Source organism: Patiria miniata, unplaced genomic scaffold (genome assembly GCF_015706575.1).
Source record: "Patiria miniata isolate m_02_andy unplaced genomic scaffold, ASM1570657v1 HiC_scaffold_12, whole genome shotgun sequence".
Classification (NCBI taxonomy): domain Eukaryota; kingdom Metazoa; phylum Echinodermata; class Asteroidea; order Valvatida; family Asterinidae; genus Patiria; species Patiria miniata.
The window spans coordinates 2133727-2152748 of NW_024037050.1; the positions used below are offsets into that span (position 1 = coordinate 2133727).

At 41.0% G+C, this 19022-nt stretch overlaps 1 protein-coding gene across 1 annotated transcript in view; it reads right to left on the reverse strand.

Moving 5' to 3' along the window:
• Positions 1-1220: 1220 nt before the first annotated feature.
• The window catches only part of LOC119745093 (nibrin-like), a 34153-nt gene continuing 16351 nt past the window's right edge, over positions 1221-19022 (reverse strand). The window contains exons 5-16 of the mRNA XM_038221319.1: positions 17645-17804; positions 16898-17001; positions 15407-15524; positions 13963-14159; positions 10172-10263; positions 9232-9442; positions 8157-8859; positions 7187-7291; positions 4760-4909; positions 3771-3884; positions 3494-3606; positions 1221-2219 (exon numbers count right to left, since the gene is read on the reverse strand). Coding sequence (XP_038077247.1) covers positions 3523-3606; positions 3771-3884; positions 4760-4909; positions 7187-7291; positions 8157-8859; positions 9232-9442; positions 10172-10263; positions 13963-14159; positions 15407-15524; positions 16898-17001; positions 17645-17804 — 2038 coding nt within the window. The 3' untranslated portion in view covers positions 1221-2219; positions 3494-3522. The remainder of the gene's footprint in view (positions 2220-3493; positions 3607-3770; positions 3885-4759; positions 4910-7186; positions 7292-8156; positions 8860-9231; positions 9443-10171; positions 10264-13962; positions 14160-15406; positions 15525-16897; positions 17002-17644; positions 17805-19022) is intronic.

Genomic DNA, 19022 nt, shown 5'->3' on the forward strand with positions numbered 1-19022 from the left:
TAATCCAAAAATCCAAAGATCATTGACTGTATTTCGTCCAATTTTTAGAAATGTTCACATACATTTATTGTCTTTGTAAAATTAAAGCGTTTGGTGACAATTTTATCATCATACCAGTAATAACATTTGTAAGAAAACAGCACTTTCTTTTAAACTTGCAAGATAAAAGATTTACGGAAGCACCGTATGACAAATCTCTTTTGTGAGTTCGTGAGGTCGACGGGAACTCAACGTTTACGGATGACAGGATGCTCTGCCCATGCCTAGACGTCAGGAGACTTGTTACAACAGTTTCATTATTGCAGGTTGTATAATGTATTGGAGACAAACACAAATTGAAAATCAGATTTAATTTGGCGCTCATTCTGCGTTGCAAAATGTTTTTAAAAGGACAAGCCCTTTTTGTGACTGTCGGACTGTACTTGGCACAAAAGCTCACCATGTCAAACATCACTGAAAACCAAACCTATCCCAACGGTTTGCATACAAAAAAGCACTGCTGTATTTTTAAAGGCCGCATGCAGTATTATTTTTTTTTAATTCAGTCACTGAAAATGCACCTGCGTCCAATTTACCCTGATTTTCGTTTTTTTCGTTTAACATTTTCAAGGGTATTGTGGTGCCTTTTATTGGTTTTTATGCTAATGAAAATGTCCACACTCATGAGCAAAAGTGTGATGTCATTTCAGGCAGAAACCTCAATGTTACAGCTACTTCGGCACCAAAAGTTGACAGATTTGTGGATATTTTGCTGTCTTAAAAGCTCTGTTCGTTGGTGATTGTTGTTGTGTTAGTACATGGCAGAAGCCAGTGAGTAAACTTTTCTCACAGATTTTTCGTGAGCAATTTTTTTGGTTCACAATTTGAACAGAAACCCATAAACTGACCGGTATCTTCCTGAAATGACATTACAGCAACAGCGCCCTCAGTTGTACGGAAAAGCATGGAAAAATGTAAATACGTAGAAGTGCACTTTTCAATTAAATTAACCAAAATGAGACGTCAACTAATTTTCCTACATTTTAGTAGAAAGTTGCACAAAATATGTTCCTTGGAAAACTTAAGTACATGTCTCCTTTAACACTTGTTAAATTCTTTCCCTGATCAAACCTCATTTTCAGTTTCCCTTATGGGAACAACTTGTCCACCTTCAACTGCCCATCGACCAGAAATATCCCAATCCATTAAACTAAAACAATTTTAAATATGTGGCAAGCGAATCTAGTGAGTCCTCAGTGAGTCAGTAGTTGTATTTCATTTGTTCAGGCCCATATGCTTATGTAAAAAGTAAAGTCTATCAAGAGCCAATATGGCCCATCAGGCCGGTGTTTATCTCCACTTTAAGTGGCATGAAGCGACTGAGAATATTTCTACTCCCCCTGGATTGAATGTCAGTCCAATCACAGGTCACTCCCAAGTTAATGCCGGTATCCATTTGTACTCCTGGGTGGAGAGAGGCAAGTGGGGGTGAGATGGCTTGCCAAAGGACACAACGTATGACCAGCAGCTGGATTTGAACTCTTGACCCTGTGATCACGAGTCTGGAACCGTAACCACTAGGCCCACACTATCCAATGTTGGATAGGGAGAGTAAAATAAACTGGGACTGGGAACCATCCTACTACCCTCTTGTTGCAAGGCAAAACAACCCCATAAATGGTACACGCATGCACTGATTCTCAAATTTAGACAATTTTGACAGATGAGCAATGAACATGGAACAGCAAACGAATCTCTTCGCCCATCCTCCCTGCTAAGATTTAACACCCCCATTTAGTTTAAGGGCAGTGGATTGAAATTAGGGTGCAGTGTACTACAATGGTTCTTTGGTCAGGTTTTTTTTGGGTAAAACAGGAATTGATTTGATTTTTGCTCCTCTTGAAATCGATATGATCCCGATTCTCAAATTTAGACAATTTTGACAGATGAGCAATGAACATGGAACAGCAAAACGTAAGTCTCTTCGCCCATCCTCCCTGCTAAGATTTAACACTCCCATTTAGTTTAAGGGCAGTGGATTGAAATTAGAGTGTAGTGGACCACAATATTCTTTGGTCATTTTTTTGTGTGGCAAAACAGGAATTAAAGTGATTTTTGCTCCTCTTGGAATTGATATGATCTTGTGCGGCAGGACGTTTGATGTTTGTGGAACTTGGTGCTCTGTTGAGTTGTGCAACCATGTAAGATATCGATAGACTCTTGTTCTTCCGGCAAAGGATCTACAAATAAAAACCAAAAAACCAAAAAAAGTAGTCTCAAAAATTTAATTTCCTGAAAAACATAACAATGCACTCCCATTTTGTTTCCCTTTCCTACATCTTGATGTAAACAGGGAGCTTGATTTCTTAAAAACAAACAAAAAACAAACAAACAACCCAACATCCAAATGTTTCATAAGATGGAATTTGCGTCGGGGAGATGTAAATCAACATAGGTTTTGACCTTCACCACCTTATAAACACTGTATAGTACTCAGTGTGTTCCCTCCCAAGGGAAAGTTAGAAAAAATCACTCGGATGAGACTCGAACCCATGCCCTCCTGCTTTCTAGTGCAGATGTCCTACCACTCGAACACTGAGCTTGCAGGATCGGTTGGCTGGTTCGAATCTGATGTAGCAGTGGGTACCACAATTAAACTATTCAGCCAACCGATCCTGCAAGCTGGGTGGTCGAGTGGTAAGACGTCTGCACTAGACAGCAGAAGGTCATGGGTTTGAGTCCCACCTGAGTGATTATTTTCTAACTTTGACTTTCAGAAGGAACTTCCAACTCCTTTGTTACACTTGGAAGGTAACACACCGAGTATACAGCGTTTTACGTCGGTGAAGGCCAAAACCTAATATTGAAACAATTTTTTTTTAAATTAAACACTGAACGTAAAACAGGGCAAGAAAAAATTTCCCTTATCTTAACAAATTCAGCGTTCAAAATGTATCCATTATGACTGCAAGGCAGATGTGAATTAATTCCTGCCTTTTCTAAGTCTCTGTTGTTATTGTTTCCATTGATGAGAATGTAAAAAATCAGTGTCAGTGATTGTATTCTTTTGAATAGCTGCAAGGTTTCAGACATTGCCATGTTATCATATCCTCTGCGCTTCCAAAGCCCCCAATCAGGCCCGCCACCCAGTCACAGTTCAGACCCACCCATCCTACAAAAACCCTCCCCCTTCCCTTTCCCTTGTTGTGTGAAATCCCAAGAGCTCAGTTCTGGTCTCTGAAACGGAGCTTCCACGCTTCACACATTGCAATGTCTGCTCTGGGAATAACACCACGACAAAATGAAATGGACTTCCTCATTGGTGCATGATGCAGAGCATGCTGGGACATACGTGGCGGCCATCTTGGTTGCTATGGAAGGGGGCAGAGGTCAAACCTTTTACCTCGTCATCATTAACCTTTTAGCTAAATGTTTGCTTGTCTGTTTGTTTTGTGTTAAGATTCATTATACATCAACATAAACCTGTGTTATGATTAAAAGCAAAATATTTTACCTATGGAAAGTTTAGAAGTGTGCGAGTTTCTAGCGGCGTCGTTTGGAGGGTCTTGGGTCCCAGTCAAACAGTTGATCGGCCAGATCCTTTTCTTTATGTCGTTTACGTAGTGTCTGGTCACAAGACAAACAAAACCAGGACAAAGAGTTACAATTGAAGTTTTGCATACAAAGAGTATCCTTTGTTAAGACTTCACAGAATTGTCTTTCTGGGCTTTTGTTCAACATGAGGTTTACGCTTTAAATCCTTCCCATGATGCAATTCACCACCCCCTCACCTCTCGCTCTCGTTCCATCATCTCCTCTGCTTCTCGGATGTGTCCAATCCCATGATGCTCTAGGTCAGAGCCACCGATGATGCGGGGCATGCTGTGCTGGCCCGCATAGCTTGCCTAGTAGTTGATGAAATAACGAACAGTCAAGCAGATAAATATTATCACTCATCAGTCAATTAATAATAGTATCAACTTTTTATATGATATATTTGACAAATTTAAAATTAAAAGAAAAAGACAGCATAACACCCAGTGTGCAAGAAGCACTGACCCATTCTTAGTACTTCAAATTTCTTACAGTTGAGATTGACTAGATTAGGGTTTGAACCTGCAACCTTCGGATTGCCGTTCCAGTGCTCAATCAAATGAGCCCTGCAGCCCATGATGGCGATTCCCAATTTTGTCAATGCCATTGTGTCAACATCGCTCCTGTCAATGTCTTTGTTCAAAAGACATTGACAAAATGGAGAACCGCCAACACAGGGCTGGATAGCTCAGTTGATAGAGCACCAGAATGGTAATCCAGAGGTCACAGGTTCAAACCCCGCTCAAGTCAATTTCTTTATTCCATTTGTAAAAATTATGATACTGCACCTGGTCAGTTTCCCTTTGTGGTTTGCTTTAAAAATACTTCACAATAATTTCAAGCAGCAAATCAAGATCCATGTAAAGTGATAGAGGCTAGGCTCTATATTCCTGTAAAATCCTGCAAAACCTTCTTACCGATTTTTGAGGATATGGGCACATTACAGGGGCGGATCCGGGAATTTTTGAAGGGGGGAGAGTCAGGCCCGTCAAATGTTATGTCCGATTGTTACGGACGGGCAGAATGTCATCTTTTTATTATAACTATTAGAAAATTGCTGTAAAAAAAGTGTCGGGGGGGGGGGTGTGTTGTGGGGGGGGGGGGGGGTAATCCGTGCCTGCAGTAACCTTCTGGCTATATTTTTCCCATGAGAAAGCACAGATGCAATTCCGGATGAATTCCTTACCTTTTTGAACTTCTTGAAGTTGTTGACTCCTTTCCTTCCAGCTGTTGAGCGAGTTCCATTCACCGCAGGTCTCCTGATAGCCAAGGCTACCTGTTCAACCACAGCAACGTCGACGGGCAGGCTGGGGTCTTGAGGGCTTGTCGGTTCCGACTGTATTTTGACAAATAACAAATTTAATACTGAAAAATTGCATATCTTGTTTAGGTATCCCCATTAACCCTCCCTTTCTGGCTGATCAAACCCTCCCTCTCAGCAGTCAAAATCAACTGAGCGACTATTTTTAAGATTTGAATGCTCTCTGCCTCCATCAAACTAGCCTTTTGCCAAGGCCATCATGGCTTAAAGCTGCGAGCGTCAGGAGCGAAGACTAATTCAGCGCGCACGTGAGGTGACTCGCATTTTTTGTTTTTAAATTTTGTGCCACCATCCGGGGCGCACGCACACGTCCGGGTAGAAGCCACGCGCACCCTAAAATTCTAATGATTGGCTGGAATTTTGCTACTCTTTTGAAAAACATAAGAAATTCTTGACAAGTTGGAAAAGGCCTTGTGGCTTCGCCACTCGCCTGTGTCGTCTCCGGCTCCAGTTGCTTCGTGGCTTCGCCGCTTTGTCTAATGCTGACAAGTTAAGCCACGATGGACTTGGCGAGAGGCTACCATCAAGCAGGATTGACTAGCTGTGACTGTTTTGTTAATACAGTCGGCTCCCGTTATAACGAGGTCCGATGGACTTTCACAATACTGTCGTTATAGCCGGAACCTCGCTAAAACCGGAGCGCAGTTTTCCCCATTCGTTGTGCACAAGGTACGGTACATGTGCATGCGTGTTTTAATCGTGTAACGCACGTCCGAAGACATGAAAAGATGGTCATTTGTTGGTATGTATGTCTGTTAATAATGTATATTAAATATTTAACTGATGGTGATGAATAAATGAAATAAATAAAATACCTTTAAGGGAACATTGTTCAATATTTGAGGACCTGAATCCGGAGGAAAAGGCATCATCGCTGAGAAGAATCAGGCAAGTAGGTCACTCGCACAAATCGTGCCGAGTGACATTTTGCTTTCATTTTGCATTTGCTGGAATCGGGCAAGAGAGGGCGCCAATACATGCATTACTTCCGGGTTTTAATGACTCCTGATCCTTAGATGCCTTTTGGTTGTTGACTTTTTGGAACAGTTGGGTATTATTGTTTCTGAAGGGATTCTTTGAAATTGTAATTATTTTGGTTAACTATAGCGCACATTCGTGCCAAGTGACATTTTGCTTTCGTTTTGCATTTGCTGGAATCGGGCAAGAGAGGGCGCTAATATTACTTCCTTGTTTAAGTGTCTCCATGTGTAATTTCGCAGCAATTGGTGATTATTGTTTGTCGGGAGGGATTCTTTTAAGATAATAATAATAAATAAACAAAAGTAATAATTTTGGATTAAAATTTGTACAATGTATATGTGGTGGGGCGTTTGAAGATCTTGGAAACCTGTTTTCATTGGGATTGTTTTTTCGGCGGGGCCGGAGGGGTTCTTAATTTGTTTAAGATTTGTATTTTTTTATTCTTCGGATTCTTTTTTGGGGGAGGGAACCACGGTATGTTTTAAACTTTATTTTTTTAAGACAGACTGAATTATCTCTTTTTGGAAGTTGTGGTGGCTCTGAAAAGAGCCGTTTGTTTTGGGATGCTGTGTTCTTTACTTCGTATTTTTTTTTATAGCCACAAGCCAACAATAGGGAGCAATTACGCACCCGATGTTCGGGCGGTAGTACTAAAGGCTATTCCTTACAATGTTAACACTTAACTCCTGAGCACCCCCTATTGTTAGTTTGTAATAATATAGAAACGTGGTCCGCAGTCGTAAGCAAACTTCAAACCTGGTCACGCTAAGGGAAACCGCAGCGGGGGATTAGCGACTAGACCAGCGGTCCACTGCGCCGATTATCACAGTCCCATTGAATTTATTTATAAAGATCGGCGAGACAAAATAACGTTGGGTTGAAGTCTTTACAAAGGTACATTGATGGGTGAAGCTTAAGTGTGTTGCTTGAATTGGAAGACGGGAGCATGATACCCGTTTCGGGACAAAAGGTCTGTCGTTGACAAGCTGCAATGCCCGTAGTTTTGAAAAGATGTCGTTGTAAATGGGTTGAGAACAATGCTTTTCCTCGCATTGGGTCAGCCAAAATCGTCGTAATAGCCGAAGTCTCGTTATGTCCGTGCACGTAATAACCAAATATTTCCCCATAGTAATGTACACAAATTGATCGGGACTGGGAGAATGTGCTCGTTACATCCGGGTTATCGTTATGACCGAGCTCGTTATAACAGGAGTCGACTGTACTTGACACAGCTATGCTTTAACTGTAGGAGATTGATAAGCCTGTTATCCCAGCACACATGCACATCATTCCACTTTGATATCTACTGACCTTGATTGTCTTGTTAGCGGTGATGTAACCTGTAGGTATGACCTGGGCTGGGTATGTTCTCCTAGAGCTGGAATCAGCATTCATCTCATCATTCACTTGGTTATCCTAGTGTTCAACAATGAAATTATGATTTGGTCTTAATTTTGTTTCACTTCTTTTGATTTCATGAAAATCGCTCCATGCAGATTGCCACTTCCAGTATTAGCTGCAATTTCTTACATACAGGGCGGGTAAAAAAACAAAACCCAAATGTCAGGACTAATGTTTTAATGAAGTTCTGCATGTAGCACTTTCAAAATCTAGGATATGAAAGCCCAATCCATAAGCTTTCTTTTAGTACAAGGATCATTCAAATCACAAAAAAAGGTGTGCGTTCTTTTAACAAAATGAAAACAATTCACACACATCCCTATGTGATTTGTTTTCGTTTTCCTGAAAGAACACTTACCTTTTTGTTATCTGTGGACAGGACTTTAAAACGTTGGTTGTGTTTTAAATTTTGTAACTTAAAAATTACATGAGTGATTTGAATGATTCTTGTACTAAAAGAAAGCTTATGAATTGGGCTTTCATATCCTAGATTTTGAAAGTGCTACACCCAGAACTTCACCAATACAATGTTCAGGACATTTGGATTTCATTTTTTTTACTCACCCTGTATAAGACTTTTATTAACAAGAATAGGTTTTCTTTGTTGAATGCCTCAATTTGGGACATAAGTAATATTCAGTCAGTCAGTCAGTCAGTGATTCACGCAGTCAATCAGTGGGAGAGTTGGGGAGTCCTTCGGATCCACCAAAAACAGAAAATGATATCTCTAGAGAAGATATTTGAAAGTGCTGCTTATCGTGATGTCCTGTAAAACAGAAATGAGGAATGTTTCGTCCTAAAGTCTTCCAGTTTTGAGTGTTATTTATGATAAACAGACGACAGGCAATGATGAAACATTACTGAAATTGACTTTATCTACCTCCTCTGTATGTCTAGACTTCTTGGTTCTCTTCTTCCACATCCCCTGCTCCGCTCCTCTATCCTCATCCTCTCTGACCTCATCAGTTTCCATAACAACCAAATCCTGTACTCTACCACCCAACCTCCTGCCTCTCACACTGACCCCTGATGGGGGGATCACACTGTCCTCAGTCTCATCAATGATGGACTCGACAGTCTCCTTGACTGGGTCAAGGTAAGTACATGCTGGATCTCCCCGATGCGAATTAGGACTTTCAATCTCTTTCTTGATCTTCGATCTACCCTCACTTATCCTTTCCGAGGGTGAGATAATGTCATCATCTATAGAAGACCCAGGGTATGCTGAGTCGTCTATGCCAGCTGTTTTGTATCTCTTCCTACCCTTCAGAGGATTTCTGCTCAACCGATTCCGAGTACATACTGCTACGTTGTCTTGTTTCTTTGCATCAGATGAGACTTTGCTACTCTCTTGTGCTTTGTCTTTGCAGTCCACAAACCCACCGGGCCGTTGTTCCCCGAGTCGGGATGCTGGCTTGCCTATGTACGGCAGCTCTGGAGATGTTCCAGGGACAGGACCGCCGTTGGTTCTTGCTGTCTGTGGCACAGTCTCTGGTGTTGAGGGAGGTTTGTTTGACTTGCCCGGTTCCCTCCTAAGGACTTTGGCTGGCGAGGTAAAGTTGGCTGTGTCATCATCTCGCAACCTTTGAAAGTAGAAAATAGAAAAGAAGTTGATTGGAACTTGTCCACTATGGACTCCGTGCACAAGTACCCCCCCCCCCCTCAATGGTTACAACGGAAGAGTTGGAGAGACCACTGGGAAGGACTTTCGAAGGCATTGACAACGATGCGAGACACTCACACAAAGACATTATGGCTTTGTACACACTCAGATTAAAATTTGTCATGTGTATGCGAATCAGTGCACACACGTGGTGTTGCCCGTCCACTGGGCTCTCAGAAGTAGTCAAAAAGCACCATCTACTATTGGTGCACTGAGTCCATAGCTAACGTTCCACCTTGGTGTCTTGAACAGCTATGTATTCACTTATAACGATATTACAATTTCATTTCACCTTTTCTTGGATGGAGTATGCCCCGATTTGTCTGCAATTTTGTCTGTCTTCTCCTTCTGGTCAATGGACTCTAGGGCACTCTTGGATGCATTTGGCTTGCTTCTCGTGGCAGGGTGGGGCCTAGCCATCTCAGACAGCTGAGTCTCGGAAGCTAACACGTCTTGAGTTGTGAGCGAGGGAGCGGCCACTGGATGAATGAAGGTCAGGCCAGCTGAAACATGAAAGGATATCAGATACACAATGTCATAGTTGCTACTACAACTCACTCGCTTGTTTTTGTCTTTAAAATTTCCTTCTATCTTATCATTTACATCCACACATCAGCTAATCGATCCCGCAAGCTTGGTGGTTGAGTGGTAAGACGTCTGCACTGGAAAGCAGGATGTCGTGGGTTCGAGTCCCACCCGACTGATTTTTTTTCCAACTTTCACTCAGGATGTAACACACTGAGTATACAGTGTTTATACGTCCGTGAAGGACAAAACCTAACACTGATTTTAATTCATAAGATGGAATTTGCCTCACCCCGATGCAGATTCCATCTTATGAATAGTACATGTACCTTCTTTCTTGTCGTACCTTGTAAAAGTACCAAGTTGACACTACTGCAACCTGTATGGTTCCGTGCGCAAACAAGAGAGGGTGCTTTGTTACCACTTTCGAGAACCAAGTGGATGGGACACACTACGTACTTGTACTGGTTCGCACGCATTTAGCACAAAAAAAGGAACAACCAATTTTTAAATTTTTTTTAAGAAGCCATGATGTCTTTGCATTCAGAGCATCAGGCATCGTCGGCAATGCGTTGTTTTTCCCAGTGGCCTCCCCATCTCTCCCTTTCTTACCGTTGAGGGGGTACTTTGTGCACAGAGCCCATACTTATACATGAATAACTTAACAATGTCAATCCAACAATGATATTAACGGGAATGTCCTTTACCTTGAGCCACTCTGGGATTACAGTGGACCTTGGTGGATGCATACAGCACAGCTAGACCAAACTCAGACTGGGGGATGGGACGTAGGCCATTCCTGATATTTCATGGAGAAAAAAAAAAGGAAATTTGATATAAACATGAAGAAATTCATTTGCCTTTTTCACTGACTGTTAGTTTTCCTGATAGAATTTTGTTTTCTTTTTTTCTGAGCAGCAGGCACAGACATGATCTGAATGAGTGACCAGAGCAACTATATGACACAGACTTGTGGATATATGCAAGCAGGGGTTTTTGGGGGGTGTCTTAAGCAATGCTTGACCTCCATTGGTATCACCATCAAAGTTGGCTATTTCAGAAATGTATTTATTGCAAAATTACGTGCCATCTGCAACAATAAGTAGGAACAAAACTCTCACAACTTGAATGAAGGTGTGACTAGTAAACTTGATGTTAAAGAGGTTGTGGAATGCTGAAAATCGTTTTGTTTTTTATATTTTTATATTGTAGAGTAGACCCATATATAGCATAATGACAAACTCCCATTCTTTTCTAATGTGCGTTTATATGTTTATAAAACTGAAATTCATCGAGTAATTTGTTGGTCGGCGAGCGCATATTTGAAATCAACAGTCGTCGGACTCTTCGTAAAATCAGAAAAAGGGTGACGTAATAAACAGGACTCGTTTATACAAGACTGTTTACTGCTGCCACACCCGCCCCAGCAGCACGTGTGACTCGCAGTCAAGCAGTGAATTAAATCAACATTTTGTAAAAGACTCGCGGAGATTGATATTCCTTCCCATTGCTTAATTTTTGGATGAGTATATTGAACAAGGACACGGTGACCTCTGAGCTGTTCTTCCGTATAAATTTGAGCCCCAACTGCCCGAAAAAGAGACCAGCGAAAACACGGATACTGCAACTGGCCAGCTGAAAACGCCAGGCAACACGGCTCTGATGAGTGGTAGGTCTGCGACGTTTGTGTGAAAAAAGAGCTGCGTTTTATCCAAGGACTCAAAGTATTATGTTCATGATAACATTTTTAGATGAGCATCAACAGTCCTACCGCAACTTTCTTCGTGATTTACAGACAATCTCAAACGTTATTCTGGTGAATATTCAGTCCAAAGAGACGACAAATCGTCAGGTTGTTTTTGAATTATACGCGTACGGCACGCATAACACATCACGGCAGTGGATGTGGTCGACCGTGTCCAGAACTAATGTTGTACGGTTAGCAGCGTCGCGGGCCCCGGTCAAGTTCCTTGCGTTGCCTGGTGCTTTTTATGTATACGTTCGCCACAAAAAATTAGTCCTCTTCTCTTTTCTTTCCTTGTGCATTTTAACCCTTGTTTTAACATCCTGAAACGATAATTACGAATTTACTTGAATTTCGAAATTGTTAACTTTATTGTTTACCAAAAAAAACAAACCATAAAACAATGCCAGGAGACCATGGGACTGGCGCTTCACCTTGCCTGTAAACGTGGCTACAAAAAAAAGTACAATTCATAAATCATAGTCATGCTCCGTTCATAAAACAAAAATCTCTGGACTTACGACAAGTTCGGGATCCCGGTTGAAAACAAAATTCACTGCTCCCGAAATTTAACGAGCACTATCATTATTTTCAGTACCTAATTAAGACTTTATTCAAGAAATTCCAGGGGCAGAGAATTTGTCATTCGATCAAAAGAAGTTCTAGGGAAAATGGAGGCCTGTCACATTAATCAGCACTAACGTAAGGAAAACTACGCGGTCCTTTTTCTACGCATTTACCTTCAATTTGTGTGTGACAACGCGTGCGCGTATGCTGCGCAGATAATGGAGGGTCGAGGATACATTTGAACGGGTCTACGGTTCTTCAAGATTGGCAATGGACAAATGGTCCAAAACAGTCTTCCCTATAAATCATTAACAAATCATATCTCTATTATTTCTTGTCCAATTTCAACAAATCTCTTGAGAAAAGAAGACTCTTGCCGTACAAAATGTACAGTGCATGATCAGCGCTCTACCCGTTAATTTGGCTGAAATCCGATCTCGCGTTTCGCACGGTACCCTTCCTTCTATTCGGACAAACTGCATGGCTACGGAGGATTCTTATTCCTCCAATCATTTTCCATGCTGACACCCGGACGGGAAAGCTGGAAATTTATTGCAAACAAAATGTGGTGTGATTACAACCAGCGACTGACACAATTATAGGCATATAGGTTTGCCTTGGCCTAGTGCGTTCGCTACCCGTACACGTATCAACAACAAATTATTTTGAAATTCCAACACCGTTTACCGGTGTCAAAATCTACGGTCCCAGCGGCCGGGCCAGCGGCACAAGTACACCCGTGAATTTCCAGCCAGCTTTACATAGCGGTGTCACACGGTGATGCGATGTGCATGTGAACGATCAAACGATGTTGGTAACGCAGACATTTCTTACTATGGTTGGCCGTTAGGGCAAACACAAAAGAATGATCCCCGATCTATAAATAAAATGATATGTAACTATCAAAACACTGAATAATCAATAGAAAGTACCAAAAAGTCAATGAAGATATCTTCCTATTAAATTCTGAACTTGCCCATTAGAATTTCGGGGGTAAAAGCTGTTGCCAACTACGGTTGAATTTATGGAGCATGTGGCTGCCCATACAAAATGTCGCTCAGTGTAATTGTAAACAAAGTCATGTCGTTGCGCGGAGTGATTTGCAAAAAGTTCCGCTGGAACTACGCTGCATCGGGAGTCCTGTTTATTACGTCACGATTTACTATGTTTTGTTTGCTGCCCCCAATGACGACTTTTACACAAATTGCACGTTCGGGTCGAAACAGGACCTGAAAAACAGCTCTCAAAAGTACCTTTTGTATTCATTTCATGACAGAAACAATAGTCGTTTTTATTTCATCACACCCTAGGCTACATATACCCGAAAAATGACGGAAATGTCTTCGAGCATTCCACAACCTCTTTAAAGGGAATGTACAACATTTGCTTTTGCTGCAATTTTCAGAAATAAATGGGGATTGACTTTGGGGAATTGTAAGGTCAGAGAATGAGTCTAGCAGGCTTGTACTCCTTCACAGGTGCATAATCAATTGCAAAGAAAATGCAGAATAACTAATTATGAAAAATTAGGAGTAGTTTTTGAAAAAAGACAGTTTTCTTGAAAATGTCAGCACACCAGGAGCCACGATTTTACAGGATGCTTAAAACAGTTAGGTATTTCGTGATAATTTGATCATTTCTTAACAATCCAGTAAGTTATTTCGTGATAATTTGATCATTTCATTTTGTGATGTTTGCAAATATTGTATCTTCCCTTTAAGCTCCAAAGCACATAAAAAAAACTCCCATTCTTAAAATCTGATAACAGACCAACATTCAATTTGTGAAACCACCACGATTCTGAGCTAGTCTGTATCTGAATTACTTGGCTACAGCTTGTCAAGTAATTCAGGCACACGGGTCCATAGGAATTGGATTCAACTGCTTCCATAGGCTTATGTGTAATAGCCAGTGGTAACAGATGTCTAAGAACAAGGTCCAATGTCATGGCTCTGCTTACCGTTAGCGTAAAATCCCAGCTTACTGCAGCATTCAATTCTGTGCTAAATGGTCATCATATTCCATGGGTTAGCAAGGACTCTGTGCTTTCAGGGTTAGCACAGAATTGCTTTTGCTGGCGCTGTTAGCACAGAATATGTCGTACTCACAAACGTCTGTGGTCAACAGAGCCATTGAATTGGGACCAGTTTTCAATTTTTTTTTAACTTCTATTATAAGAAGCCTGACCTTTTCAGGAGCTCCATGACCTCCGTGACCCATTCCTGACCTGCCTGGGTCATGACCTGACTCTGATCCTGAGGATCCGCATACATGACGAGGGTGTTAGGATCTACCAGGAGATCCTCTTCTCTGCTTGTCACTCCCTCCTCTACCAGCAACGCCTTACCTCCAGCGAGCTTCACAGTCTGAGCCAGCTGCTTGAACTAGACCAAGAAAAACCAAAAGATTAAAAAAAGCAATCTCAACCCTTACCAGTCATGATGTTTATCACAAGTTTGGTCAAAACTAAATTGCAAGTCAATTCAAAAGTCTTGTCACTGTTGTGCAGGGTATGCATGATCATATTTCCATCTACATGGGGAGATATTCATGAAGTCTTGGCTAAGGAATACACTACATGTAATGCTGGATGTACAGCTGCAATAGACTGAACCACTGAGCCCCGCCCCTAACATCTGGACCAATCACAGCCATGAATGAACAAGCAAACTTAACCAGTATTGCAGACCAGTCCAGTCCAGTGCAGTCCAGCCCAGTCACTAGTCCGCTCCAAACTTACACACAAGTTTATAAGTCCAGTAACAAGTAACAAGGAATGAGTAATAATAAAAGAATGGCTTCGTCCCAGTTTACTTGAATAGTTTGCGAATTGACTTAAGACTAGATAGCTTGTCAGAGACTTGTGATGGGTTTCTGAGCTAGGGCTTGTGAGGGCTTGTGATGGGTTTGTGATAGACTGGTAAGGGCTTGTGATAGGCTTGTGACAGGCTGGTGAGGGCTTGAGACAGGCTGGTGAGGGCTTGTGATGGGCTTGTGATAGGCTGGTGAGGGCTTGTGATAGGCTAAAGAGCGTTTGTGATGTGCTTGTGATAGGCTGGTGATGCTTGTGATAGGCTGGTGAGGGCTTGTGATGGGCTTGTGATAGGCTTGTGATAGGCTGGTGAGGGCTTGTGATGGACTTGTGATAGGCTGCTTGAGGGCTTGTGATGGGCTTGTGATAGGCTTGTGATAGGCTGCTTGAGGGCTTGTGATGGGCTTGTGATAGGCTGGTGAGGGCTTGTGATGGGCTTGTGATAGGCTGGTGAGGGCTTGTGATGGGCTTGTGATAGGTAAGGCCAAATAAAAAAAAACCATGTTTTGCATCCTGCCTTAAAAAGGAAGGAGGCCTTTTTTTTCAAAATTGGCCGCCACACCCATTTTCCAAAACGACCGGCCAGGCTTTTTTTTAAGATGGCCGCCAAGTGGACTCAGGAAAGTGGACTCAGGACTCAGGGCTAGATGCAACAGAGAAAGAGGCCAAAATGACGTCATTTTCTCATTTCTCAAATCATTTTTTCGTTTGTTTAAAAAAAAAAGGAGACGGGCGAATTGCTTAACATTTTTTCTTTTATTTGGCCTAATTTTGCAAAAATAAGTGCAATGCTGTTTTTCCTTTCGTCAGAAGCTTTACCTGTTTTTGAGCAAGGAACATCATTGTTTTTCCTTGGAAGAGTGTCTTGCGATGCGTGTTTGCCTGGAATGATACATCATCCTCTTTGATGGCCGTTTCTGCTATAACTGGCTGAAAGCTGAACAAAAAAGACTCAACAACATCAGAGAGTTACATTACTTGTTAAATCTCTCTACATCAGCTGATGAAGCACCAAACAGCTTCGTGTAGTATTTCAAATAATTCACAATACAGAACAGAACCAAGCCTCTGTACAAGAGAATTTGCTAACTCAACACTCTTCAAATCACCCATTTTATCCCTCCTGCTATTGTAAGCAGTCACAGTCAAAAAATCAATCCTCTTCCCCTGCCATGCCTTTTATGCAGGCTAGTCAACAATAGTAAGACCATACATGTATGTGAGACTTTTCTGGGCATAAGGTCAAAAATGAGATTTTTGCATATTGTTAAAATATGTCCTTTTTCCGTTTCCTTTTAATAGGTTGTTTAACTTTTGAAACCGGTCATTCCTGGGCAGAGTTATGCTAATTTGAAGTTCATTGTGTCGAAAAGTAGAAAACGGAGAAAATGTCCATGAACGTCACAAAACAGTTATTTCTTAAACTGATATACCTTAACAAATCATCAAAAATACTATATCTAGAGTTCAAATTAGGGTTTCAAACTTTTATAGCAGATTTTAGACATGTTCAGGATTACAAAGATGCAAAAATATGAAAATAAAAGAAATCACCCCCATAGCATTTTTTGGCCCTATCTGAATTTCAACCTCTGCCCAGAAGCATCTGCTTTTGACAGAACAGGTCACATATGTCTAACAAGCACTGTGACTTGAGTCAAATTCATTCAACATATAAAACAAGCAAGTTGTGTGCACAGCTGGTTTATCAATCAACTACAGTCATAGCATAGCTGTATCAAGTTACATAAACAGTCACAGCCAGTCAATCCTGCTTGATGCAGGCTAAGAACTCTGAACTGTTGAAAACAGTCACTTGATTGATTTTGACTGAAAGGACAACTTGGCACATAATGTATAGTACTGTGTACAGCAGCTTACTTTTACGACTTGCATTATTTTATAATAAATCCTTAGTTGGACTTCGACTTCATCATCTTTCATATTTCCACTTGACTGCTTTTGTTACATCAGTAATGTATACATGTACCTGTTTATGTTTATAGTCTTGTCATTCAGCCTTCGAGAAAGACTCTGCTAGGGTCGAAACGTCAGGCCACTAACTATTTTTTTGCTTTCATATTTGTCTTAACTTAACATGTTGTTTTTGTTTCGGCAAATTTACTTGTTTGGTTAGTTTTGATTCAGATTTTATAAGTTCCTTTTGTTTTGAAATTGCACCGAACCATTTTTCCTCTCTTTTTTGTTTTAATTCCCTCAACATGTAGAGTTGCATCAAAGGAAATACATCAAAGTCAATTTGAAATAAATGGGAAAGTAAACACAATGTCAAAATAAAGATGTCCTTACTCAGAAGGATCAGGCATCGGTGTGTTGTTGCAGGCTGCTCCTTCCAACTTGCGTAAATACTCTGGAGTGACAATGGGTCGACACGTCACCAAGGCACCAATAACCTGCAAAAGAAAACAACGTACGGTGTAGGATCACAGAATCGTAGGGTCCATAAGCCTTATCGAAAATAGCAAAATCCGAGAGCATCAGGTAAAGACTCAGGGGCATCATACGAGTTGACACCGTACGTATGCACGTATGGTGTCAACTCGTATGATGCATGGCTTAACACGGCGGTGACAGCGCGCGTTCAAACATGGCGTTCGTGCATGGTTCTTTGCCCTCTTATCCTGCCCATAATGCTTTGCACAATATTGTACTTTGCTATTTGCGATAAGGCTCATTTACAATGGCTGCTGCACATTTTCTACTTGAAAAAGAAATGGTCGTACAGACAATTTTAGAAGAAATTAGCAATAAAATATTACAAAAAATGAAAACTACAAATGAAAACCTGCCCCAAAGTTTGTACAAAAAGTGACGTAAAATATACATATATCATAAAAGTTCAAAAATTTGACGTTTTGATCCTGACAGAGACACACAAGCCAAACTAGTACATGTATAAACATATTTTGAGTGCCTGAGGTTGAACACTGCCAGGCTGAAAGGAGATCCATAAACATGATCCATAAAGTTTAGTTTCAATTTAAAACAATTGAAAACAATATGTTGCCATAACTTTGAAATGAAATGATGTCATACCTTGATGGTGACAGTCAGCTGAGTCATGATCAGGTGCGTGCATTCTTTACTCCACTCAGGAACCACATGCCCTCCCAATTTACGGATCAGCGACTTCAAAGACCTCTTGTCGGCAGAGGGCAGAGATGAGAAAGCTACGACCAGTGGTTTATACGTCACTCTAGAAGAAGGCGAAAAAAAAAGGACAACTAGATCTATGTTTGTTTGAGGATCAGAAAATAGGGCTTTTCCTCATTACATGTATGATCTGTTACACGGTACCCTCCGGAGACATGTGCACAATAGGGAACAAAAAATTGTATACGCCTCCACAGGGCAATTTCTATAGGTGAATACGTCTCCACAAGGTTATCACAAAATAGATATATGGATTTTACTCAATAACTAGGAATTTCAAAGGTGTGTTGATCCGTCGCAAATTGAAGTATTTTATGGAAGGGATATTAAGTCCAAATTTCGGCCCAGGAAATTCATTCTGGTTAAAATAGGAGCATTTTGAAAGTACACTTTCAAACTCGAATACTTTAGTATACGAGAACAAACAAATGACTCCACAAGGATACACATTTCAGTATGGGTGTTTTTTTTGTGAGTTTATGCTTTTTATGAATTGACATAGTTCCATGACTTATTTAGCTGTTCTTCTCCAGATATCCATGATACATGATGACGTCATCTTGACGTCACCCACTTTTGGTCTGTTACATGTCCCTGTCTATGTACATACCAAGTTCCAACCCCATCGGACATACAGTTTTCTAGATATAAAATATAAAATTATATCATCATGTCATCACTTGTCTAGGGCCAACCTAACCTTCGGGTCTTTGTCCTTGCCTAGTTTGAAGTCAATCTGTTTGTATTTTATGTAAAATTTGTATGTAAAGGTTTACAAATTGGTAACACAGTTTTGGGGATACAAACAGATGTGAATATTAGGTTTTATTGGCATATGTTCCACTTGCTGTAATTCTATTTTAAATACTTCTAATGTGTAGATCGAAATGAAAGAACCAAGATCAACACTTTGTTTACCTGCCTTGAGTAAACAGTAACAGATGTTATTTTTTGCATGTTCATCAGGCCTCCAGCATATTGTATGTTTTTTGGAAAATGTACCTGGATGGCTGCACAATATCATTTTTGATATTGTATCTAGACAACCGGGCATTTTATGGTTTCGCAGATTCCTAATCAATCAAGAGTGTAGAAAGTCACAGTTGTCAATCAGTCAAAAGAACTTAGGGTGCGGTGTGGGTGTACAAAATTGTTCTACATGTACATAACCCCGGAGGACAGACACACAAAGGGAGAACAACAGATCCTTTCAGTCCTCGGGAGTTGGGTCTTTTGTTCAAAACGGTCCTCTGTAGTAGGT